This window comes from Toxoplasma gondii, chromosome VI (genome assembly GCF_000006565.2).
Source record: "Toxoplasma gondii ME49 chromosome VI, whole genome shotgun sequence".
In the NCBI taxonomy this organism is placed as follows: Eukaryota; Apicomplexa; class Conoidasida; order Eucoccidiorida; family Sarcocystidae; genus Toxoplasma; species Toxoplasma gondii.
In genome coordinates, this window is record NC_031473.1 from 3,410,773 (window position 1) to 3,435,376 (window position 24,604).

A 24,604-nucleotide genomic window follows, 5' to 3' on the forward strand; every position below is an offset into this window, starting at 1 on the left:
AAGTATTCTCTTTTTACTTATGTAAGATGCACAAGCGAGAGGCTATCCAACTCGACAAAGAGTAAGAACAGACTCTAGTCACTCATTTTCAACTCGAACGGGCTCTTTCATCCGGCTAAGGGAACGTGTGCAAGCCCCGAGATTGTTTCCATGTAAACTTGAAGGATTCTGCGCCCCAGGCGGCGGATGTTTCTTTGACCACAACCCCCAGTAATTAATGCCCTGTCCTCAGCATCGTTCTACAAGATGCTTGCATCCTTTTGAACTCTTCGACTTCTGTCACCACAATGTCGAACGCGAACTGAGCCTTTAACATCAGTATCAAAAAAGCCCGTCTCTGTGACGCCTGTAAGTGTTGCAGAAGTGCAACGCTTCCTCTTAATAGACTTCGCCCTCCACTTTCAGCCAATTAAAGACAGAAGGCTGCGAAAATATCGCATGCATACCACTTACCATTCATATTGCCAACTGCATGGTTGTGCTTCCAGGTAGATTCTTCTTGATACCAACGTACAAGCGCGAAACACGCAGATATCTTGCAACCTGTGTGCAGCTGTGGGTGTCACCCGTGTGGCCTTCTACCCCATGTCTGGTCTGCTTCACCAGATAAAAATCTTCACCCTAGGAATTTCTGATTTCTGCGAACATCCCTTCTCAAAGAAGAATCAACTAAGAAAGGTGTGTTGACCTTTCTCAGCTCTTTCCTACGCTTCCCGCTGCGCTCTGCTACTCCTGGATTCTCGTGTTCCACGTCTCACTTCGTCGGAGAATCCGAAGCAGAACCGTTTTTTTCCGTCGCGATGGTTTACTTTCGTTTCCCAACGGTCACGCTGAAATGTAATGCCACGATGACGATGTGCACCTCCTGTAAAGTCACCACAACCCCTTGGGTTTTCTCCTTTTCTGTTAACCACGCAGAGCGAAGACCACTGGTTCGCGCGCGACGAAGGGGAACCTCGGCTTGACTTACAGTCGGAAGGTACGCCGCGGTAGTAGGTAAGATATCCAGTCCTCAGAGTGTTCGACACCCAGAAACGGATTCCGTTCAAACACAGCAGCTACCGTCCCTGAAGCTGACAGCGGATTCCAGAGTTCATGTCCCGTATGGCACTGCAAACATATAAATGCATCTATAGTGCGCCTGCAGTCATTCGATATGTTTAACACGACTTCGAACATAATTTGAACTTCCTTGTCAGGCTGTTCAGTCCTAGGGAAAACGACTACCTCCCACACGGCGTGGACCGTATACTTTTGACAACCGTCTCTTTTCACCTGTCTGTCAATTCTCGCTCTGCGTTTTAACGGGGGCGATGAGCCGACAAAAGTTCTGTGCGCCAGCTCTTGCTTGCTGCTCTGTCCCTTCAAATCGGTGCCTTCCATGGACTACCCTTCGGGAAATTCTCTGCCAGTCGTCGGGGCCACACGTTTTTTCTCTGCTTCTTTTGCACCGTTTTTCACATTCGTCGCCCACGGCCGCGAACTACGTGCCTCTTTTCTCTCTAAACCCAAAACCCGTTCTCTTTTCCTCTCCTTTTGGTTTTTCTGTCTCGGATGGCGTGTCTCGTACCGGAGAACGCGCCTGGGAAATTTTGGCGAAGGGAGGGCGACTTTGCGAGCGAAACGCCGAGAGGGGGGAACAGTGCAAGCGGAGATTGGCGGGGAGAGTGGAACTCGGGATTGTTTTCTCGAATGGGAGAGAGGGGCGCGCGAAAACCTCTGACGTATCTTTTGTTGTCTCGCGTTGAATTGCCTCGTTTTCTTGGCCGTCTCGTGCCTGTCGGCTGCGCGCGTGTGGTCGCTGGCTTCGCAGCTCCTTCGCGTTGGAGTGTTTCCCGCATTTTCCCCCTTTCCGGTCGACGCGTCGGTGGACAAAACTCGACTCTTTGTCTCGTGGCGTTGAATTCCCGACTTCGAGTTTCACCGACAGCTTGAGAAAATCCAAGCGTCGTACAGCCTGTCCCGCCTTGCCTTGCGGGGAGTTGTGGCAACGCTCTAGGCGAAAAGGCGTCCGCTGCTGTCCTGGCGATCTCTGCGCAAAAAGAGTTTTCCTCTCGATTCCGCCTGGCTTGTCAGCTGAAACGCGGTTCCCGGTGGCTCTCTGCATGGCATTCTTCTCCGGCTCTGGTCGCACTCCACGTCGAGAGTGGAGGAAGACGAACGTCCTCTCTTCTGCGGCAATGTCTGAGTTTCGGGAGAGACCGACTGGCTCGAGTCTAAGGCAGACTTTAGACGTCTTCAATCGCAGACTCGGCGGCGAGAGAAAACTTTTTCCCCGCGAAACACCGCTGTTGCCTCGAACGCACAACCCCTCCACGTTCTCCGTGTGTCCAGCTTTCCCTCTGGAGCTCCGGGACTCCTTACGCATCTGCTAATATGCCCGAGTTTCTGTTCTCTCACCCCCGCCGCCTCTGTTGACTGCCGTCTCACCGTTTCTTGCGACGTTCGCTTCTTGTTTTCTTCTTCTTTCATCTTCTCGGCGTCCGTCTGTCTCAACCGACGAAGTCGCAGCGCAAATGCCTGAGCACTCTGACGATTTCTTCTTCCTAAAGAGTTTCTTCGTGAGAACCTCGACGTCGACTGCAACGGGGCCGGTGCCGCAAAACGCGTTTTCTGACCTTCTGTTCGCTGACAAACAATTCTTTCATCGCGAAAGAACATCGCCTTCCCCGAGTTAATTTTTTTGGTCAAAATGGCGCTCGTTAACATTCCGCGTAAGTCCAAGCAACCAGCTTCTCTACAGGGGCAGACGGCAGTCTTCAACACTGCGGAAATGCTCTTGCCTGCACACACAAAGACAGCCTTTCTTGAAGATGTGTGTCTCGAGAAGAAACCACCCCCCAAGGGGCACTCGGGTTTCTCTGGAAACTGACAACTCTCTCTGGAAAGGACGCCACACCTTCGCTCTCCGGCCTGGGTCCCGTTCTCCCATATCGATTCCTCCTTCTCTTCACACACAAGTAAATACACATACACATGTAGATGTGATCGCTCTACAAACACACACACACATATGTATATGTATATATGTGTATATAAGTATATATATTTATATGTATAAGTATATGACTATGTATGTGTGGATGCGGGTGTACATTTTTTTCGAAAGAGCGACTTTGAGTTCTCGGCAAACGTGTGTTTTCTTTCCTCTGTTATTCTAGGTGACCGGGATGACCCGAACTACCGGTACAAGATGCCCAAGTTGGTGTCGAAGATCGAGGGACGCGGCAACGGAATAAAAACAAACATTTTCAACATGGGAGAAATCGCGAGGGCTCTGAAGCGCCCCCCCATGTACCCCACGAAGTTCTTCGGCTGCGAGTTGGGGGCGATGGCGAAGTTCGAAGAAGCTGAAGAGAAGGCGCTCGTCAACGGCGCCCACAAAGAGTCCGACCTCGTCAATATTCTTGATAAGTGAGACAGATCGCAGAGTCTCGGACTTCTTCCCTCTCCACACCATAAAAGGCAACAGAGTTCCTCCATACATATATACATATATACATATACATATATATATATATATATTTATATATATACATATATATATATGTATATATATGTAAATGTATTGTGTGTTCCTGTGTAGTGTAGTGGTGCAGTGCATGTTGCATGGTGTATGTGTGTATCTACTGATCCGGATGTAGGTGTGTTACGGAGATGGATTTTTCGTGTAGAAGGTTTGTGGACGGTTCTGCAGATTGTTTGCGTTGAGACAAGGCCGTTTTATGGTTCAGGGTGTAGCGCGGCTCTTCTGGGAAGTTTTGGAGGCGCGACAGTTGAAGCTTTGCGCGTTTCGATGTTTCGCTGAGTGTTGGAGAATGTCGGTGAGTCCGGAGTTTGTAACCGTTTCAGGGGCAGAAGACGGTTCGATTTGCAGTCGGATTTTTGTGGATTTTCTCCGTCTTTTCAGGTTCATTCAGATGTACGTGTTGTGCCCGGGATGCGAGCTGCCTGAGATCGACTTGATTGTGAAGAAGGGACTCCTCACATGCAAGTGCAATGCATGCGGCTACCAAGGCTCTCTCGACAACGTTCACAAGGCGGCGACGTACATGGTGAGAAATCCGCCGGACGCAGGTTCGTCGACGATGGGGAAGAAGAAGAAGTCGAAGGAAGAGCGCCGCGCAGAGAAGCAGGAGAAGCAAGCTCGGGAGGGAAAGGAGAAGAAGGAGAAAGAAAAGAAGAAGAAGAAGGCCGACTCGGACGACGACTCCGACGACGACGGCCAGAACGGGAAGGAAGCCTCTGGAGACGCCACGCCCACTCACGATGGTAAGCGAGAACAGGGTGACGAGACGTCAAGATGAAGAGGACGAGAAGAGACGCGGGAGGCGGAGAGAGTGCGAAACGTCGAGGGGTCCGATAAAGGTCTGAAGCGTAACGAAAGAGGAGAGACGGCAAAACGTGAGCCTTTCAGAGGAGAGCGAAGGAAGAACGAAACGGGACTTTGTGTCGGGGGTGCTCTCGCTTGCGTATTGTCTTGCGATGATCTTGAAAACGAGGAACAAGAAGTCGACTCAACAGTCCCTTCCCCACGGACGCTTCTCCGTCCAAGCTCCGGGCGTCTCCTGAGAGAGCTGAGAGAGGAGAGACTCGAAGGTTTTGTTTTGGATGACGCTCTCGTGCTTGCTGCGGGTGCTTTCCTCAGCGGAGACAGACAGTTGGGATGACGAAAAGACCGAGAAGGAAAAGCGGAAGGAGAAGAAGAAGAAGGACAAGAAGAAGTCCAGCGCACTCGATTCGGAGAAGAAACTGATGCACAAAGAGGCCCTCGTTTTTGACAGTCCCGAACTGAAAGATGTGATTGAGAGATTGAGAAACGTCGTCACACGCAGTGAGACAGTCGACCTGGCTGCCTTCTTCCATGAAATGCGCATGTTGCAAGTCTCCCAGGATTTCGACTCCAAAGTAAGAGCGCTCAACAGGAAGAAGTGTGTATGCACATACCCGAATCCCTCAATCTCCTCTTAAGAGACCACAAAGCTTCTGGAAAGGGAAGTGTCTTCCGAGAGATGGAATGTCGGCAAAATAAATCAGGGAGAGAGAAACACGAGGCCTACTTCGAACGGCCTCTCATATGAGTAGAAGCTGAAGGAGAGACGCTGTAGATGAAAGCGAGCTCTACGTTGACGGGACTTTTTATAAAGGAGATTTGAAACATTTTCCTGCGGACGATGTGGCGCTGAAGAGAGACATTTGCAACTGGAACTGAAGGCTTCTGGGGTCACTCCGCAGAGGATGGAGTCTCGCCTCTCTAGAGAAACATCCCTCGTGCCGTCAGGCTGTCTCTTATTACGTCTTCTCTGAATCTGTGGTTGTCCTCAAGAATGCGTCTGTTTTGGTGAATCAAACAATGTACTCTGTTTCTTGTGGCACCGCCAGATATTCCGTCCACCTCTCACCAAACCTATATATATATATATATATATATGTATATATATATATATATACATACAAAGTCTTTAAATGGAATTAATTTCAACACCGCATACTATGCTGCAAGTTCGATCCAGGTACGACACACATGGAGCGCTGTGATGTTTAGGAGCAAATGTATGTGTATATGTATAAGTACACATATGTACACATATGTACATATATATATATATATATATATATATATATATATGTTTGTATATGAGTTGGTGTTTGGAAATCGTTCTCTGTGGTTTGTTGAGAGGCTCCGATGTCCTGTTTGAATCCAATACTTTCAGTGTCGCATCTACGTCACGCTTGCGGCGATCTTCAACGACGACATGACCCCGACTTCTTTGGAGGCGCGAATGCCGTACATCTTGAAGGTTCTCGACACCTCAGTGTCTGCAAGCGACGTGCTTGACGCATTCGGTTTTTACTGTCAAGAGAAGGGTGGAACGGCAATGACGAGCTTCCCGTACTGCCTCCAGAAGCTGTACAACGCGGAGGCGCTGGAAGCCGAAGACATCCTCAAGTACTACGCTGCAGACAAGGAAGACCCGGTGTTCAGTGCATGCAAGAAACAGGCCGAGCCGTTCCTCCAGTGGCTAGCTGAGGACGACGGATCGAGCGAAGAAGAAGACTGAGAGCGAGAGTCTCGGGGCTTAGCCGCGAGCACTCGTGGATTGAGGCGAAGCGCGGATTTTGCCCGGAAGGCGGCGCTGAGAGGAAAGAAAAGAGAACCAGGGAGAGGTGCATGCCAGTGAAAACAGCGTGGGAAGAACTTGTCTTTTGTCGACTTCGGGGTGTATAGACTTTGGACTTTTCATGAGAGTTGCGGAGCCCGTGTACTGTTTTGCGTCCCGAGAGGAGGGCTGGGAAGGACGCCGGTGTACGTGAGTCACTGGGGGCGGTGTCTCCGGCAACTCGAGTCTCCAGCGGCGGTCTACGAGTGTTGTGTCTGGTCCGCGTCTTGCGAGAACGTGAAGATGGTCGCGCTGTTTGGAGATCAAAGCACCGGATGCGTTTCCTGGAAGACCGCAGACAGTGGAGACGACTCCTTGAAGAAGGCAGAGAGGAAAAACCGTGCGGTGGGGATTTCAGGGCTGCAGGAACGAGGGGCTGACTTGGCGGGGACGTACCGGGTGGCGAACCCACCCAGGGTGTTCCGGTGGCTTTAAAGAGTCAAATGAGAAGAACAGCTGCGTGAGGGAGGAACGCTTTTTGGTGCACTTTGAACTCGAAGCTCAAGAGGCCTTTGGCCTCTGCAGAGATGTGAGGACGGAGCTGTTGCAAGGTTGGAAGAGAAACGTGGAAGAAGAGGTGGGCGAAGGCACATTGCCGGACCGAAGGTTCTCAGAAGAGGCAGACACTTTCTCGCTGCTCCAAAGGGGACATATAAACAGATGTCTCGGGACCTGGGAAAGGAGAAACCCGTTGGTTCTGCTGTAAAGCAATTCGACAGGGAAGGTGCCGCGTTTCTTCAACGCTGTACAGTTGCTGTTTCTGCACATCGGGCGTGATGCAGTCCAGCTGCGGGGACGGGAAACGACGAACTAGCAACCTCATGTCTACTATGAAAGCATCTCAGTCGTAACACAGAGTCACACAAGAGACGACAGACTCGGAGAGAGATCGACACGGATAGACCGGAAGTCTGTCTCTGGCTTTTTTCGGGAAACATCAAGCGAGGCGGTGCCAGATTTGCATTTCATGAGAAGACCGTTTTGTGGAGAAACGTTTTCAGTTCGTGTGGGTGTGTGACCGAAGGACGGCTTCTGGAATCCGTTTGTCGGTTGATGGGGAGCGGAGAAGTCGTGCGGGACAGCATGTGATAAGTGATATAAAGGTCCATTCTTTGTCGAGACTGTTTGCGAGGATTTACAGCTGTTAGTCCAGAACCACGTTTCACTGCGGGACGGTCTTTCCCGTGTGTTTCTCGAGGTGTACTTACACTTCATTGGGGCAGCCCCTTTTCAGTTTGCGCAGTAGTGTGTTGGCTTGCCATCGACCTGTCGTGGTGACCTCTTCTTTTGGCTATATGCGTGTTATTTTGTTCCTTTCTGACGTGATGTTTTCCCGTTGTTCGCACCTCCCCGTGACGTTTTTGTGTGGCTAAAGGAACTGACTTCCCGGCGCATCGATGCGGAGCAGCCTGCGCTCCTGCCTCCTGCTTGCGTTGCGCCGAGGACAACAGTCGACTCATCATCAAACTCCGCTGTATCCTTAGCTTTTCCAACCTAGCTTCAGTTGCGAAGTGGTTCTCCCGCGATGCCCCCACTCCCTTCCTGCCCGATGCACGATCCAACCCGTCGACAAGAAATGAAGTGTACACTTGTCAACACGGGCGTAGGCGTCAAACTTGCGCGCGCGTATCCCCCAGGCCGGTTCTTTCGCGGAACTTAGGTTAGCGGAGGCGCTACTAAACCGTATCAGCGACGAGAAAAACGCTTTCTGGGAAGGTTTATGCTGTAGTCACGAGACGGTTGCCCCCAGCGTGGACACCGGTTACCAGGCCCGTGTGTGCGCGATATCGAAATACTGAGCATGTGTTTTGTCGTCCTGTTCACGGAGAGGAAATGATGACGGCTCGTACTTATGCTCGACCAGACACGATTCTCCCTTTTCCAACTGGAAGTAGGGGGACAACAAATCCATTTCTAATATTTTTATCTTATTAACTTGACCGGAGTTTCTGCTTTTTTCTGACAACGCCTGCGACACGGCAACCCTCCCGGAGATCCTTCGCTGCTCGAATATCTTAGAATATCTCAGGGAGCATGGCAGCTCCAGAAATCCACCTTTTTCAGAAAAGACTTCGACAGGAAAGCAACCGCAGGTGCCCTCGCCAACCGTTACACCAGGGGACCCTTTACGTACTTTTCGCTATCCGTAAAAAGCGGGTGTACTTCCCAGCTCCGTTTGGCAAGCAGATCTAAGCAGCGCCAGCAGCGTATTGACTTACATGCCTTATGGAAAGATCTACGAAAAATGTCGTTTGAAGCGATACATCGTGTGTTTTCGTGACTTCAGTAGGATGACACGATTCTGAGTGTAGCTGCCCCTCAAAAGGTTCCTGTAGGCGCATGGCAGCGAAGAAGAGGCAGGCGGCTTGGTGCACGTTCCGAAAGTGTGTTAGCCTGAAAAAATGTCTGTCGGGTGATTTGGAGACTCACCCTGTTACTTCTAGCGAGAGCGTTCAACGGAACAACACTGCAAGATTCAAGAATTTCCAGGGGAGAGAAATTAGCTTGGACCTGCCAAAGGTCCATTCTACTCTAGAGACTCGACCTGGTCATCTTACTCTGTAGGTGTCTCTTGCCTCTTACGATCTACTCGGCTGATAAAACGAAAAGCTGCAGCGCCCATCTGACATACTCCGCAAAGAACGATGATATATATATGATTGCACGAAGCCCTCAGTAATCCTCGAGAGGCGCCCGTGCTGTCTTAATTAGACGAATGTTGCAGCGCTTAGGGGAAACTTGAGTCCGCCTTTTTGTCACTGCGCTCTGAGCTGGACGGCAAAAAATGAGCAACGCTGAGCGCTTACCCATGAGAAATACGAGAAGAACAATCCTCCGGAATAGCTGCGAGCCTCATTCACGTTTTCGTGTTTCGGAGAACCAACTAGGATTGCCTGAACTTGTGAAAACAGTTGTATGGAAAAGAAGGTTTTTCCGTCCACAAAGAATTCTACCAAATACCTGGAGCTTCATTTATTCATGCCTATGTTTTGGAAGCTGACACCAAAGAAGAAGCAAATCTTTCTTTGGGCTTCGGCCCCTGCAATAAGCTGCTTCTAGGTGGCCGTCCCAGCCACAAACTGTTCCTTGGGTGCGTTCTGACAACAACGGAATTGCCAAAAAGGAGTTCTACCACCGGTATTTTTTTGGTACGCTGTTCCTAGCGAAATTCACTTGCACACAGAGATTGAAGTGCAGCGAAAGTTGGGCAGTTTCGCGAAACGCAATTCACACGGTGAGTACATTCTTTGTGGACGACGTTGTGCCCCTCTCAATGACTCTCAACGGCGCTGCGAAAAGATGCCCTGGCGCGGAGCACGGCGTCCAGGGCAAGGCTAGACTCCGGACGGACAGGCGAACGAATTTTCGGTACAGTCGCCGATAAAGGCCTCAATGCCTTTGAAAGAGGGAGTTTTGGCGTTAAAAATGTTTTTCTCGGAAAAGTGTAGAAAACATCCTGATGTCGGTTCAAAAGAAATGCGCCGGTCCCGCGCAACGCTGCCCCCACACGGAACAAGCGAGCAGGGACTCTCGACGCTGAATGTGAGGAGGTAAACAAGCGGTCGATTGCTTTGACTTCTTCCGCGACAGAAGGGCTCCTCTCCTCGACGATTGCCCTCAAAGTTTCAGCGGAAGTGGAGTGTTTCACGTTGACCAGAGCAGCCTGACCATTTTTTTCGGTGCAACGCACTTCCGCGCCACAATCTCCTTCCGCGAGATTTTTTTCGCGCTACCTCGATAGAGGAGGTGGCACGGAAACAGCTAGTTTGCTCTCAGTTGTCATTTTCGACCCGTCCTATCGCGAAAGGAACGACGGACGGACCGAAACGCAGCTTCATTTAGACAAGTGCAGTAGAGCGAGTGGCGTTTAGTGTGCCATGCGACATCGCTTCCTTGGTTTCGTTCTTTTCCAACCACGAGTTCGATCGCAGCGCGCGGAGGGTGTTTGGGAACACGGACGTACTCCCCGAATGAAGACTTATCGCACAAAACTGTCATTTTCCTTCAGTTCCATGCATATTTTCCAAGCTCGACGGTGCGAACTGAAGAGCTGCAGAGCTAGAAGTCCCTCTATACGCAGTGTACGTACACCTGGGCGAGTCCGCTTGAGTTGAGGTTCGCGGAATTTTGGGAACCCTGGGAAGAGCCGTCTCAAAGCCGTTTTGGCTTGCCTAGTTTCCCCATTCGTAGTCCCCCGTCTCTATCACTTCCTCGTGTCAACAGCAACAGAGTTTCATTGGCAGCTCACAGCCAAACCCAACGACCTTTGTCACCTCTTGGAGATCCCCTGTCTGCTGCTGCCTTTGCCCATGCAGACCCAACCAGGAAGGCAACATTTTTCAGTCGGTCTTTCTATGCATCCCCTCCTCCTGTGCAGTTTTTTTCAGCTGTATCTTCCCTCGCCGCTCATGGTATTTTACCTATAGAGGGGGTTTGCCAGCCTGTTCGATTTTCGTCGCGGAGCTGGTGAGCCTGATCACGAGCCTGAAGTCTTCAGGCTTCAACGTGATGGCAACCTACCAAGAAGCCAAAGGAGACGGGCAAAGTCGTTTTCTGACGGCAGCGTGTGTGCCAACGTCTTCTTCCCTTTTAAAGCAACACTGGATTCCCCCGCCTTCCACGTCGGACCGCCTCCCGTGGACATATTTTCTCTTCCCTATCCACAATGTTGTAGCTGTAGAAGTATCATAAGAGTCTCTTTCGTGGTTTCCTTTCTGATGTGGCTGTGTACGGAGCATAGACGGATAGGACTTGACTCCGTGCGGGCGAAGTTTCGCTCGCATGCTGGAGTCGAATCCGTCCAGGCTGCCGTCTGTAAAGCCTCTATAGAACAGCGCTGAAGCTGCATCCTGTGGCTACGGGTGCCCAGGTACACTCAGCAGAAGCACTAACGGGCTCTCTATGCTCATTTGCTTCCGCGTAACAACATCATCGCCTACCGCAGATCTCAATGACACATATACCCTCCCTTTCGTTGTTTTTCGCAAAAGCAAAAGCCCATGCACACCGCCCTGCATGTGAAGAAGCATGCAGAAGTGTCTTGTCAAAAGACTGTCGGTTTTCCCTTGTCTCCCCTATGTTTCAAATCACGCGTTCTGGAGACCCGAACTCGAGTTCGTGCATTAAAGTGTAGAGACAGTCGAAGTGCGGAGGCCTCCCTGGTCGCCTGCTCCGCGTCTTTCTGTGTTTGGCTTTCATCGGGACATGACATCTACAAGAGAGCGCGGTGGGGTGTAGATTTCTCGCAAAGTCACTTCGCCCCCGGTTGCTTTTTCAAACGAAGTGGCTTCAGGCCTGCGTGCTGCCGAGGCCTTGCCGTCTGTGAATTGTGTAGGCACTTAAGTTTCATCTGCATCCCAAGAAACTGGCAGAGAAGCTCCACTCCTGCCGCCCTGTAGTGTGACTCGTTTTAGTTTCCCTCTCGGAATTTCTCTCCAGCTTCTCCAGTGAACACAGCCTGACTTGAATCGAGAGGATATCGAGCAAGCGCGTGTCTCCCATCCATTCAGCCGCCCTTTTCGTTTTTTTTTCGCTTTCCGACAGTGTGTTTTTCTCCGCTCCTTCGTCGGCTGCGCTTGCCGTCTCTGTCGTTTCCTTGTCACTCTGTGTGCATATCCGTGGTTTTCCTCTCTTCCATTCAGACGTTTCAGATTTGTTCCCCCCCGGTGTGTCGCTGCCATTCTGAAAAGCCTCAAACGCCGCCGCCGTCCTTCTCTTTCCTGCTCTTTTCCCTCCGACAAAACTGCAAGCATGCAATCCAAAGACGCAGTCTGATTTCCAACAGCCAAGTTTCTAAGAGAGCCTTTTCAAGATGAGTCCACACAAAGACACCCCCGTTGCGCTCCGTCCCAGGAAGAACGCGATAGAACTCACTCATCGTGTTGAGTCTCTGTCCGGGAAGCCCATGGGAAGGTGTCGCCGTTCTCTGTCTTCTCCAGCAAAACAGAGGCGTTCATGCAGCGATGCATGCGTAGCCCCATCTTCTTCAAAGGACAGTACGCGTCTGACATCCCTCCTCCCCTCTCTGAAAGAAGCATCTTCGCTCTCACTCGCGTCCACGAATCCTGCTCGCGGTTGCCCTGCTTCAAGTTGTGGCCCAGACACGGGTCGAGTTTCGCCGCTCTCTGGGAAGAAGAAAAAAAAGCAGCGAAGAGGCGGGCGACCTCGAATCTCCGCCGGCCTTCATCTGAGTAAGAAAGGTCAATTGCAAAGGAACGCTGTCGTCGAATGCGCCTTCGAGAGCCCGCGCTTCACGAACTGGGTTGCGCCACACAGGCATGTCAGCGTTGGTGTGGCGACGAGAATTCTCTGGGGACGCCTGCCCCCCGTCAGAGACTCCCGTGCTCTCGGACGTCTCTGCGGGGACTCCCTGTCTCCTTCACAGTCGGCTGCGTCGCCTTCGAAGTCCCATGCGTCTATACGAGGCGTTTCAGTGTCTCGCCAAGGCTCTCGCGGAGTGCCTGCTGGAGACGCGAGTCGGTCCTTGCTGCCCTTTTCGCGCGTGTCTCTCCCCTCGCTGTCTCCGTTGTCTTCGTCGTCTTCGTCGGTTTTGTCGGTTTTGTCGTTTGCTTCCTCTCCAGCGCTGGCGCCTCGGGTGGCGTCTGGGACGGGAGATCTGTGCGTCGACGCCGACGAGGAGGGGGACTGCGGAGAGGCAGTCCGGACTGAGGAGAAAGAGGCGACTTCAGGCGGTGCAGAGCAGGTCGCAGTGGAGAGCGGGGCGGGGGAAGAAGGGAAGGAGATAACGAGAAAAGAGCGACTCGAGAGAGACGAGGTGACGGGGCAATGCGGACACAAGGACACCGGGAGAAGTCCAAACCGAGAGAACGCCTGTGAGAGGAAGCAAAGGTTGAGGCGAAGTGGAAGAAACCTCGTGTCTGGAAAGTCATCTCACTTTCCTCAGCAACTCGACACGGCTCGGATTCCCCACGTTCAGACCGCAGCGCGTGCTCCTAGGCTCTTTGGATTGCACCTGGAGAGAAAGACGGTTCCTGCCTTGACAGCGGACCCCGAGACAGGGCGGAGGCACCTCGAGAACGTCCGACAGGTTCCTGTCCTTTCGAGGACCTCTTTGTCGAGAGCTGGGAGTTGTGCGTTCCAGAGATACTCCAGCAGAACTCACGCGGTGCCGACGTCGCAGTGTCTCGCTGTGAAGACCGCCGGCCTGCCACACGGCTGTCTCCAGCTGCATGCAAGGGGCAAGAAAATTGAGAAAAAAGAAAAATCCGGGACGACATGCACGGCGCGCTCACCTGAGGGGAAGCGAATCTCCAAGGATAGGCCGACGCGTGAGATAGAGGAGCCGGGACAGAGAGGACGCAGCGAGGAGGAAACGATCCCGACAGAAAAGGCCGACAGACAGAAGGAATGCAGTGGCAAACGTCATAGTGAGGTGGACGACCAAGGGAGAGAAGGCAACCAAGAAGAGTCGAATCCGAAAGTGAAGGGAAGAACAGAGGGGAAAACTCAAGAGAAGAAGGATTCACTATCGGTTCGTGAAGTTCGGGATCTGAGACAGAGACCAGGCCACAGTCTTCTCTTGAATACGCATGCAGTCAAACCCACGGAGAAAGCGCGGTCTTCGAATTCGTTTTTTCCTCCTCACTCCTCAAGACGCTCACACCCAGCTTCTCCTGAGTCGGTTTCCGACTTGCGTGCTCCACAGGCTCTCTCTGTCCCAACCGCCTCGACTCCGAAACTGTCTCCCGTCTCCCCAGACGCCTCGCGAGAAAGGGGAAGCCGCGTCGCTCGACCTGCGGTCGCGACAACGGCTCCGATAGATTTCGAGGCAGAAAAGGCAACCAGAGACCCCCCCCTGGCGACTTTGAAAAATGAAGCTGCGACAGCTCGTCCTTCTCGTACTTCAGAGTTGTCTTCTTCACAATCCTCACCCGGCGAGAGCAAGCGACCAACTTCTTGTCTCAGTGCGCAGATCTGTCGCTCCACTCTTCGTCTTTCTTCAGATGCTTCTCTACGCGCTTGCTCTGCCCTGAACGCCTCTCCTTCTTCTCTTTCTTGTTCCCTTCCTGCTTCTCCGTCTTCGGCTTCTCCGTCTTCGGCTTCTCTATCCTCGGCTTCTCCGCCTTCTTCTCCTTGTTCTTCTCCTTCGTCTTCTTTTTCGCACTCTGGCTTGTCTCCGCTGGTGACCCAGAGAGGCCAGGATCTTCGAGAGAGTGCCGTGACTTCGACAGAGCAGCGGCGGTCGAAGGGCGGCCTCGGCGGAGTGAAGAAGAGCGACAGCCAAGAGTGGACGTTCAGAAGAGACAGAACAGAGAGGAAACTCGCTCGCTTGGAACAGTCGCGCTACTTTACCTTCAAACACACAAAGGTAATGGGGGCGCAGTTGCAACTCACAGTTCGCCACTGTCACACGGCATACTTCACTTGGGCCTGTGTTTTTGTTTTCTGTATACCAGTCGGTCGGCAAGTCTGTTATCAAGTGGGTGAAAGAGTCCACGAATGCTTGAGTGTTTCCTTGGGTCCATGAACGCGGCGATCATTACAAGGAAACAACCTCGCGTTCCTTACCTCAGTTACTGGCGAAGAAAGTTTCGAGGAAGGCGATACGCGCAAACCGAGTTGTCAGAGGCTCCCCGGTTGGATGTGCCGCGCATTCGTCCCAACAGCGAGAGACGACAATTGCTCAGAGGCGCGTATGATCAGTACCCTCGCACCGGGAGGAATTACCTCTGAGCGAGGGACATTGATGGACTTCTTGTGGAGAGTAGCGACGACAAATCGCTTCCCGGATCCAAGTCCTGTTGTGTTAGCTTGGCTTCGAGAACACTCAGTTTTCCGAGGCTCTTCAACATCCAGAACATTCAACATAGAGTGGATGGAAGTCGAGATCTCGACAGAGAAAGAGGTGACGGGAGAAAAGTTCATCTTCTCGCTCAGCGAGTTGCTTGTTTTCTCGTGAGCTGCAGAAACGGTGTGAATGGTGTGGAGACGTCAGAGTGTTTTGGGATCTCGAAATCCGATCTTTTCTCGTTGACAACGCCGGAGCGAGGAGGCGACAAAGAGAAAGAGCGAGGCGTCGGTTTGTGGGGAGTTGACAAGCCTCGTGGTCGTGCGTCTTGGACTCAGCGCCTGGTCGCAGGTTGAAGCCGACGGAACACCTGGAAGGATGGAATATGAGGGGCCGAGACACAGAGCAAGGCAGCGGGAAGGACGAAACGAATTCGGTGGACTGGAGGCAGAGACAGACGGAGAAGAAGAAGATCTGAAAACTGAGGAGAACGATGCAAAGACAAAATGAGATGTTCGAGATTCCACTTCTTCCTTATTCGAGCAAACACACCCCAGGGCACTGCTGTCCCCCGCAAAGAGTTGCCTGACATCGATTCTTCAGCGGTTCATCTCAGTTGTTCTCTCCTCTTTTTCTCTTGTTTTTCGTCTTTCACTCCACGTTTTCTTCTTCGACGCCTTCGTCTCCTCTCTGTTCTCTTTCTCTGATTGACATCTTCTTCTGCGTCCTTTCTGCTGCTTTCTTGCCTGCCCATCTTTCTTCGTCGTCGGGTACGCCTTTGTACGCTTCTTCGCGTGTGTCGATTCCTTTAGGTTGACGGGAAGCTGGAGCTGCTTGAGAATCGCCGCAAAGTCTTGGAAGCGCTGCATGTTCTCCATACACTGTACGGATCTGAAATTTGTCGGCGCTTTGGACTCCGGTAAGAAGCGCGACGCGATCAGAGGGTTCCACCAGAGACTGTGTCTCTTCTGAGAAACGTCGCAAGCATTGTTCCGCATGAACTCTGTACTCCTGCTGGTGTATTCCCTTTGAACAACGTCAAAACCTATCGAAAAGGATCTCTGCCAGTGCCTGGATTCTGTGGGGATATGTCGTCGAAACGAGAGGAGAACTCTGTGCTTTTCGTGTCTCGGCAGTCGCATCGCCGTCTGGAGATGGGACTCTGACGGTGTACGCGACGAGAGCTTCTGTTTGTTCTGCTGTAGGTACACCTTCCTTGCCGAACACCACCCGACTGAGAAGAAGGCAGGCATCACTGTGAAAAAGCCGATGCAGACCAAGTACGTAGCAACGCGTTTCACCGCGGTTCATGCCGCCAACGGTTCTCGCTTTTCCCGGGTGTGCGTCGTCCAACCAAGGCAGACACGATGTATATCGGAAGGACTTTCGGTGCCTGACAGTATAAGTACTTGCCTCTTCTTCCCTTTGTTTCGGCTGTGTGTCTCCCTTCCTTTTCTCCTTTCAGTTCCTGCGCTTTTTCGCTGTCTTCCGCGTTCTTGCGTGTCTCTCCTTCACTGAGCGTTTCTGGTCTCTTCTTGTTCTCTTCAAACGTTAGAGTCCTGAACGACGGGGAGACTCCCACCGTCGTGCCAAGGTCTCTCGCGACGATTCGCCTTCGTTTGCGAAAGAGAGAAGAAGTGAACGAACTCATCAGTCGATCCACTCAGCTCGCTGTTTTCTTCCATGAACTTGCCCACCTCAGGTAAGCGAGACAGTCTGTGCTTCTCTTCGTTCTTCTTCCTCGAGTCTCCCTCCGTCTCCCTCGTCTTATGTTCTTCTGTCTTGCTCGTCTTTGCTGCTCTCTTCTTTCAAGTGTGTCCTCTTCGTAAATGTTTACCTTCTTCTCCGTTGATGTTGCCTACTTGTCTTTACGGCGCCGGGGCTGTAGCGCGCTTCTTGTCGCCTGAGACTTTCTGGATCGTGGTGTCTTCTCTCTCCCTTTTCGATCCAAGCAGTTTCACTCTGCATATCGCTTGCACTGCGAGGACCTCGAAAGAGATAGTGAGGAGACAGTTCTTATGTTGTGGTTGTGTCTAGTTCTTGACACGGTCTGTTGTTGCTAGCTGAAGACTCGCGTTTTGAACAGCGGTGTGACTGGTGTTCGAGTTTCGAGGCTCATGAAAAGAGGACAATCTGCGCGTTTCTTCTGCGGCGGCTTGACTAGAGTGTCGCTGTGGTCATGGCCGCTGCCGGGTCTGGGGCTCTAAGAAAATATAAAGAAATCCAAATTCTTCGAGAAAACCTGCAAATGCAGGCTTCTCTGTAGAAGGGGATACCAACTCGATCTGGCCTTTGTTTCTTGCGCTTCTCAGATGCAATCGTTTTCTCAAGCTTCCTCTGAACTGCATGCGCTGTCTCCTTCAACAGACACATGAATCATGGGAAGGACTTTGCCCGCTTTCTTCGCGACATCTTCAGCTTCGCCGCCTCTCGTGGTCTTGTTGAACAGGTGATTCCTGTCTTTTCTCTCTCACGAGTTCTTCTATCGGAGAACGGAACGCACGGCGTCGCTGTCGTCTTTTCTCGTTCGCTCTTCTGTCTTCCTTTCTGTCTGTTTCTTCCTTTTTTGAGTGTTTCCTTCCAGTTCCGTCTGGCTCGCCCATTTCTGCTTCCCCCTGTGTCTCTTCACGGAACTCCCCGCCTCGACACGAGGCGAGTCCGCAAGTCTGAAGCATCGACTCACGGATGCGGCCCGCGAGGAACGAGAAGCGACCTGTGGATTGAGTCTCTTCCTCCAGCCGGACTTCTCTGTTTTCTGGTCGTTACTCAGCTGGTTAACTGCGTTCAATCCGCAAGTGTCTACTGACTGTTTCGCGCTCCCCCGTTTGTCTGTGAGAACCTTCGGCGCGCGACGCTCGGCTGTCTGTACACCCCCAGAGAGCGGCGGTCGCCGTCGCAGACACGCTGCTTGTTAGTTCCCAATCGGAGGCGCGTGTTCCTCTGGCGTTTTCTCGCATGTCTCTGCAGGGAATGACAAACGAGTTGCCTTCGCCGTGGAAGTGGGAACGAGAAGTATTCGACCGAGCAGGGAACCTGACAGATGCGGAGATTGACGAACTGTTTGAGCAAGACGAAAAAGCGATGGAAGCTGCAAATCTCCTCTGCTGCGGCGACAGCCAGTCCGCGTCTGCACCACCGTGCGACGCGCCTGCCTCGCGTTCACAGAATCTCCGAACTCACGGTGTAGGCACTTTCTCAACCGAATCGGGCGAGACAGCAACTGCGCCGTCTTCTTCTTCTCCATCGTCTCCTTCTCCCTCTTCTTCTCTCTCTTCTTCTTTAGTGTCTCAGGTGTCTAGACAGGCGCTGTCTGCGGGGAAGGCCACGGGCAGAGGTGGAGACAAGCGAGACGCTGGACAGACAGTGGAAGAATGCACACAGGGGCGCGGCCCGGCGAGTTGCGACGAAGTCGTCGAGAATCCGGGGACAGGACTCCGCAAGGAAAAGCCGACCATTGTGGAAGAAACGAGTTCGCGAAACCACACGCTTACACCGGATTTAGGAAAACGACTTGCTTCCCCAGTGTACAGCGCGAGGCGAAAAGGAGAAGCGACGACAAGCCTTCAAGGCGAGGTTCTTGGGAAGCAGACTGAGAATGTTGAGGAAGGTCCGAGAGAGACACAAGTTCGGTTTCTGCTCGCGAGAATCGGCGGTCGTCACACAGAAGAGCGAGCGTTGAAGCGCAAGGAAAGCGCTGCAGAGAAGAAAAGTCCGAACGCCTCGTTGGGCAACACCCGCAGACCTGTGTTTGAATCTGCCGCGTCGCCTAGGCCTCTCATCTCTCGCAGAACATCTCGGGAACAGAAGACAAAAGGATGCACGACTTCTCTTCCCTCTTCCTTAGAGTCGCCGGTCGCTGGTCTCCTTCAGGTTTCCTCTTCCTTCGACTGTGCCTCATGTTCGTCCACTGCCTCTGAGAGTTCTTCGTCCGACGCCAGAGCGGCGCGCTGCGCTAAGCCTGCAGGTGGACAGGGAGCCACACAGGTAGTGAATCCGGGACGCTCTGAGGGGTCTCGAGCATTTTTAGAGCGTGTTTAGCTAGAACAATTCAGAGGTTCAGTTGCAGTTCTCTCGCCTCTGCTCCGACATTGTTGGAGTGTCTAGGTGAAGGCTCTTCGGGGGGAAGACGTTCTACGATAGCTTTAGCATTTCGAGGAGCGCACCACGCCGGCGCACGCAGCGAGGTCCGGGCCTTGGCGCAGAGGTTGACCGCGTCTTGTGAATTGGCTCTCTCATTGGAGGGGCATTGGTGAATTTCTGTCTCCAGAAAGCCGACGAGAAGACAGCGTGCAGAAGCCTCCGACTTCTGCCTTTCTGGAAGCGAGCCTTGTGCGACACTCTGAAGTCAGAAGGTCTTTCAGCAGACGCAGTCCATTACACCCGAAAACGGAAACACATGCTTATACGTATATTTATATGTGATTTAATCCGATATATATGTGTGTATATATACATATATATATATATATATATGTATATATGTTGCTTAGATGATCGCAGCAGCTTCCCCCCTGGAGCGGGAGAGCGTGAAAAGGGCAACAGAGATTGCTCCCGGAGTTCCAACAGACACGTTGAGACACCTGTTGTCCGAGTCTCCTGGACTCGATAATTTAGACGTTGCTTCGTTTGCGTCGACAGCTGAAGCAATGGAAAAGGACAGCGGTTGTGAGTTTCCAGGGAGACTCTCTGGGTTCTGCAAAGCTAGGCAATGGGGCGCCTGGTCTCAAGCTTGAAAATGAGGTTACGGTGGCGACGAAAATGACAAGAGAGTCAAGACGGGGGGAGTTGAAAAAACGAAGAAAAGCTAGGTTTTTATTTTTTCTACCTTCGTCTGAAAGTGTAGGTGTCTCGTAGTGCATCGGCTGCTTGAAAGAGAACCGACGGGAGACTTCGTCGGGAGAGTGAAGCACTGAAGAGACATCAATGAAGTTTTCCGTGCACCGTGTCGCCGCCGCGTTTTGAATGAAGCAAAGAGCATCATGCTTGCTCATCGCAGTAGGAACCCTTCTCCTTTTGTCGAAAGTGTCAGATGCATTTCACTTCAACAAACTTCCCCCAACTGTTTCCATTCTTGCAACACCTCACTATTTGCGCAGGCACCAGCCGACGCAGCTGATGGAACCCTCTACCCTGCTTTCTTCTGTTCCTGTTTTCGAGTATTATCCCCCTTTCTCCTTTCGAAATAGAAGGGTCTTTGGGCTACTTATTAGTTCGGTTCTTCCGGGAACCGGACGTGTGCAGTCGCAGACTACCCCGTTTTCGGTACTTAGAGGCACTGATGAGCATTTGATCAATTTTTGTAGGTTTATTCTGTAAACAAACGGCTCTCCAGTCGACGTTGATGAGCTCTTTGATCACAGAACACACGTATAGGAAACCTTCGTCCGCCAACTGCACCGTTACATTCAAGAGTATTGCTTCTATCTGCTCTGGGAGGTACAACAGGTACTGGAGTACAGAAGGTGAAGAAGTCTCTCACGCTGGTAGTCGGAAAGCGACAGGTGGTGAAGTAACTGTGAAATGGACACGATTAGAAGATTATACTCAGGTGTGTGTGGCGATTTATATCGTCGATTCGACTAGAGTTTCACTAAAGAAAGACGAGACTACTTTGCCTTTTCAATCAATCCCTCAATTCCACACTGGTAGCAACCGGTACCACCACAACTACGTCTTATTCAAAACAACCCGACTTCCTTGGCCGTTAGCCTTACTTTTTACAAACAATAAACATGGATGCAACGGGGGCATTTTGGAGAATGAAACAAATTCACTCTGATCAAAAACTCTCTGTTCGAAACGTGTGGAAGCACACGATGAGGGCAGCTCCCTGGAACGAGGAACGCCACCGCACCACTATCGTCGCTCCGGCTTTCTCCAATGAAATGGAGAATCCTCAACTCACTGCAAGAGGAATGCAACAAAAACCTGAGAGGGCAGAGACAAAAAGGCAATCCGTCTCTCGTTTACTCTCCCTTCCTGTGTGTTTAGAAAGGTTTTCCTCCCAGCAAAAAACAGTGGAGCTTCCGTAAAGGGCCTGACAGCTGAATCATCTCGAGTCCTGCTGGCAACGGGAACAGAATATTGTAAGAACTCCAACTGTGGTGCTTGGTTGGCAGGACAAATGATTCATCTTTCTCATCTTTGGTGGGAAAGAGTGCAGACCAGCAGGCGTGATGCAGGACAGAGAATCACTGTCTCTTCCCATGGAGAAACCGCATAGAGACAAAACCAATCTCAGTTTCTAGTGTCTTTCCCTGGCTTCTTCGTAGTGGTTTCGTTGACGCCGATTCCCCCGCCGTATCGTGCCAACTCAGGCCACATCCCTAGATCAGACTCTACTCTTAGGTGAGGCAGAAGCACTTATACGACGGTTCACTGTCTCACAAGTGTGGAGTTCAATTCTTCAATTCTGTGAATCTCGATTCCTTCCCAATGCTAGCTGGTTCGTTAACACACACCGATCGAACTCCGCAGCCTGCGAAAGACGAAAAAAGCCCTTGTGCGTTTTTGTGTGACGCAAGACAAAGCAGAAACATCCCCTGTCTCTATCGCGAATCATGCAGATCCAACATCATGCGACAAGGTCTTCTACTTTCGGCCGTCTTTCTCTGAACAGGGGATCTCCAACGATTGACACCTCACCGTCGTCCACGCTCGTGGCTCTGCACCCCTGATACACATCAAACGCAAGTTGAAAGACGGTGGAAGTTTCGAGACTGTAGTTTCCTCTGGTCTCTCCAGAAACACGAGCACGCGCTGGAGAACTTCCTGCCTCGGTTGCCCGCGTTTGTTGACTTTGGGAGCTGTCGAATGCCGTCTCTTTCGAGTCCGTTTGGTGGTTCGAGCACGGCCAATTCCAGCCAGAACACGCATGACAGACCAGCGATTCTTCAAGGCGCATTCCGTCTCCGCTTCCGGTATTTGTTAGTGGCCTTTCGCCCGCCTCGAGTGGACTGCATCCGCTCGATGAGCCTCTAACTGCGTCTGAGGCTGTGGACTCCTGAGGGAAACTCTGGCTTTCTGCCGTTTTCCACCGCATTTGTGGAGGTTCCACCGATCCTTGAGCGATGCCGGCGGAAACACCCACACTGAAACTGTTAGCCGCCAGAGGGCACAAGACAGTAGGCAACGCACTGGCTTCAGCAATAGAGAATTTCGACGCAACGGTAGGGTGTGGACCCTCTGAATCATCGCCTACGGACAGGAAAATTGTGGAACTGTTTGGACCCAGCGACTCGGAGAAATTGCGCGCAGACAACCGCGACGAAGACGTGCTGGTTAGTTGGAAGTCGCGGTTCTCATTTGGTACGTCGTCGGAGAAAAATGAAACCTCGTTCGGGGGAGAACAGGGAGCCGGAGGCAATAACACACTACGCTCAGATTTGTGGCAGGCGAGGGGACACTCGTGGGAAATCGGTGTTTCAAAGGCCGGCGCAGAGGATGAGGTACCCGACAACAGTAGACAGCTGCGGGAATCAGTCCCAGAAGCAAATGATGGAGAAGGAACATTGCAGGCGCGTCGCTCGCCAAAAAACAACGGAAACTCGCAGTGCTCTCTGCGGAGAAAGGCACATACAGATACAGCGGGTCTGCCTGCTCCTTGAGTGTTGACCTCGTTCGAAGAGGCAGGAATTTCACCGTTCGATTCCAGCAACTGACTCTCAGGCGACTTAGAGAAGGTGGGACCTACGGCGCGTGACCCATAAACAGGGGGAATCCAGATGTCCTCTCGATTTCCAAAAAGCGAGGGTGGAAGTGTGCAGGGTCCGGCATCTACGTGCGATGACTCTGCGACGAGAAGCTCATTGAAGGTGTCCTGTCCCCGTCGGGCGTCTGTGCAACTGTTTAAACCGGTAGACAACCGTTGCAGCAGCGAAGTAAAGAAACTAGGTTCCGTCGTCCCACTCGCATGCCTGTCTTCCGTAGATGATATGAGCCCATCCTTCCCAACTGGCAAGTTAGGCGTCACGCTGATGGGTGGAACCCCGCCACGCGGCTGCTCTGGCGCCGGAACTGGACACGAAGGTGTCGGCACAGAACGCCTCCTCATTTTCAGGTGAGAAAAAACGCATCAGCCTTAACACGAGGTTCTCCATTGAGTGCAAACCGCTCAGTCGCACTCGGGTAGCGTCAAGTCACTACACGAAAGCGAGTACGTCTCGACGCAGTTGATACAGAGAGCACCCACGGGAGGAAAGACGGAGTGTTAAAGACGGAAAGATTGATGAAGCCCATCGAGAGAATGGCCAAGAATCAGCAAGAGCTATGTGGCAGAAAGCCTCACAAGATCCGAAGTGATATTGACAGTGTTGTTCTGTCGTTCGACGGAATAAGGGCTACATCAGACTTGCAGGGATTCGGTTAGTTGTCCGTTCAATTGCACGGGCATTATGAAGGATCAACTCCATAATGATAGTCGCAGATGTAATTAGCAACAGCAATCAAGAAACGGAATCGGCTTACACCCTACGATGGGGGTGACAAAGGACCTTCAGCTACAAGGCGTGCGTTCCCGCAAACGCGGAACTCACTTGACAACACACGCAGCCGCAGGGCGGCCACGCACGGAAATGTTTGCGCAATGACGAAGAGCTTATACAACCGAAATATGAATACGGTCACTTCGATAATTTGGCCTCCGGAGGTCACAACCACTACCTGTGTTAATGTATCACGGACCGTCCACGTGTGAGCAATGCCTGTAGAAACAAGATGGAAATGGAATCCGTCTCAAACGATCGACCCCAAGATACTTATGGCCACCAATACTCAAGAAGGTCAGTGAAGAAGGCGTGGGAAAAACTCAACACAACTTCAATGGCATGACCGACACCAGCTTGCGCCAACAACAGAATCCCAGTGAGTGCAGACGGCACCTCAGAAGCAGTGGTTCTTCTGTCCATGAAGTAACCTCCTATCGGCACCGATAAAAGACACGTTACACATGGAAATGCGGCGTCCCTTAAGTCTCCTTTTGCATGACTCAAAGCCTTCAGAAAGAGGAGTAGAAATCCATTGCTTTTTCCTGACGCGCAAAGCAGACAACACACTCAATGTGGTAGTTCACATCACATCCAGAGTCGGTTGATTAAGAGAAAAAAAGTTCTCGTACGGTATAAGTGGTTGAGTTTCAGTGTCGAAAAATACACCCCACATCTGCAGAGACTGTTGCTTTGCGCTTGAGACCAACACTCGCAGGAATCTGGCACTGAAACAGACCCCGAGACGCCAGAAGTCTGCTGCACGTGAGATCTGACCCAAATGTGTCAGTGGGACCGGGAACCTTCTGCGGATACAGACGCCGCCACTCCCTGACCCCGTAGAGACATGGAGACGAGCGTCTCGAGAATACGTGCACTAACACTTTTCCACGACGACAACCGTTGCGTGTTTCAGTGAAATATTCGTTCTCCTTCAAAGATCTACAACATTGAGGGTTCTGCAACTACTGCAAAGAGCTGCGAAGCCTACTGGGGGGTGAGTGGCTACCACCGCCGTATGCCGTAGTACGCGTCTACGTTTGACTAGCCCGTCCCGGACAAAGGGTGCAAGGTCACCGTGCGTTACTACATGCGAGGACCGCTAGCAAACATGAGAAACACGGGTCCTGCCAGTACCCGTAAACAAGAGAACTTCTGACGGCGATTTTCCGCAAAAATGAAACAGAGTGTCCGAGTGACTCGTCCGCGGA

At 51.9% G+C, this 24,604-nt stretch overlaps 4 protein-coding genes across 4 annotated transcripts; 3 read left to right on the forward strand and 1 right to left on the reverse strand.

Annotated features, from left to right (window-relative positions):
- Positions 1 to 26: 26 nt before the first annotated feature.
- On the forward strand, positions 27 to 2,375 carry TGME49_244645 (hypothetical protein; the record flags this gene model as incomplete). The annotated part of the gene is made up of 3 exons (XM_018780725.1): positions 27 to 61; positions 919 to 996; positions 1,814 to 2,375. 3 exons carry the CDS (start codon positions 27 to 29, stop codon positions 2,373 to 2,375), a joined length of 675 nt encoding a protein of 224 aa, XP_018637561.1.
- A 6-nt stretch (positions 2,376 to 2,381) lies between these two features.
- On the forward strand, positions 2,382 to 6,062 carry TGME49_244650 (eukaryotic initiation factor-5, putative; the record flags this gene model as incomplete). The annotated part of the gene is made up of 5 exons (XM_002366913.1): positions 2,382 to 2,714; positions 3,162 to 3,414; positions 3,911 to 4,272; positions 4,649 to 4,908; positions 5,715 to 6,062. Exons 1-5 carry the CDS (start codon positions 2,693 to 2,695, stop codon positions 6,060 to 6,062), a joined length of 1,245 nt encoding a protein of 414 aa, XP_002366954.1. The 5' UTR covers positions 2,382 to 2,692.
- Positions 6,063 to 9,961: 3,899 nt separating this feature from the next.
- Positions 9,962 to 20,078, forward strand: TGME49_244660 (hypothetical protein). Its single transcript, XM_002366914.2, has 6 exons — positions 9,962 to 14,490; positions 15,723 to 15,829; positions 16,116 to 16,190; positions 16,466 to 16,612; positions 17,278 to 17,359; positions 17,878 to 20,078. The coding sequence occupies exons 1-6, from the start codon at positions 11,974 to 11,976 to the stop codon at positions 18,946 to 18,948; spliced, it is 3,999 nt and encodes a 1,332-aa protein (XP_002366955.1). The 5' UTR covers positions 9,962 to 11,973; the 3' UTR covers positions 18,949 to 20,078.
- Positions 19,403 to 24,351, reverse strand: TGME49_244670 (hypothetical protein). The gene has a single exon (XM_002366915.2). The coding sequence runs from the start codon at positions 22,961 to 22,963 to the stop codon at positions 21,485 to 21,487; it is 1,479 nt and encodes a 492-aa protein (XP_002366956.1). The 5' UTR covers positions 22,964 to 24,351; the 3' UTR covers positions 19,403 to 21,484.
- Positions 24,352 to 24,604: the final 253 nt, after the last annotated feature.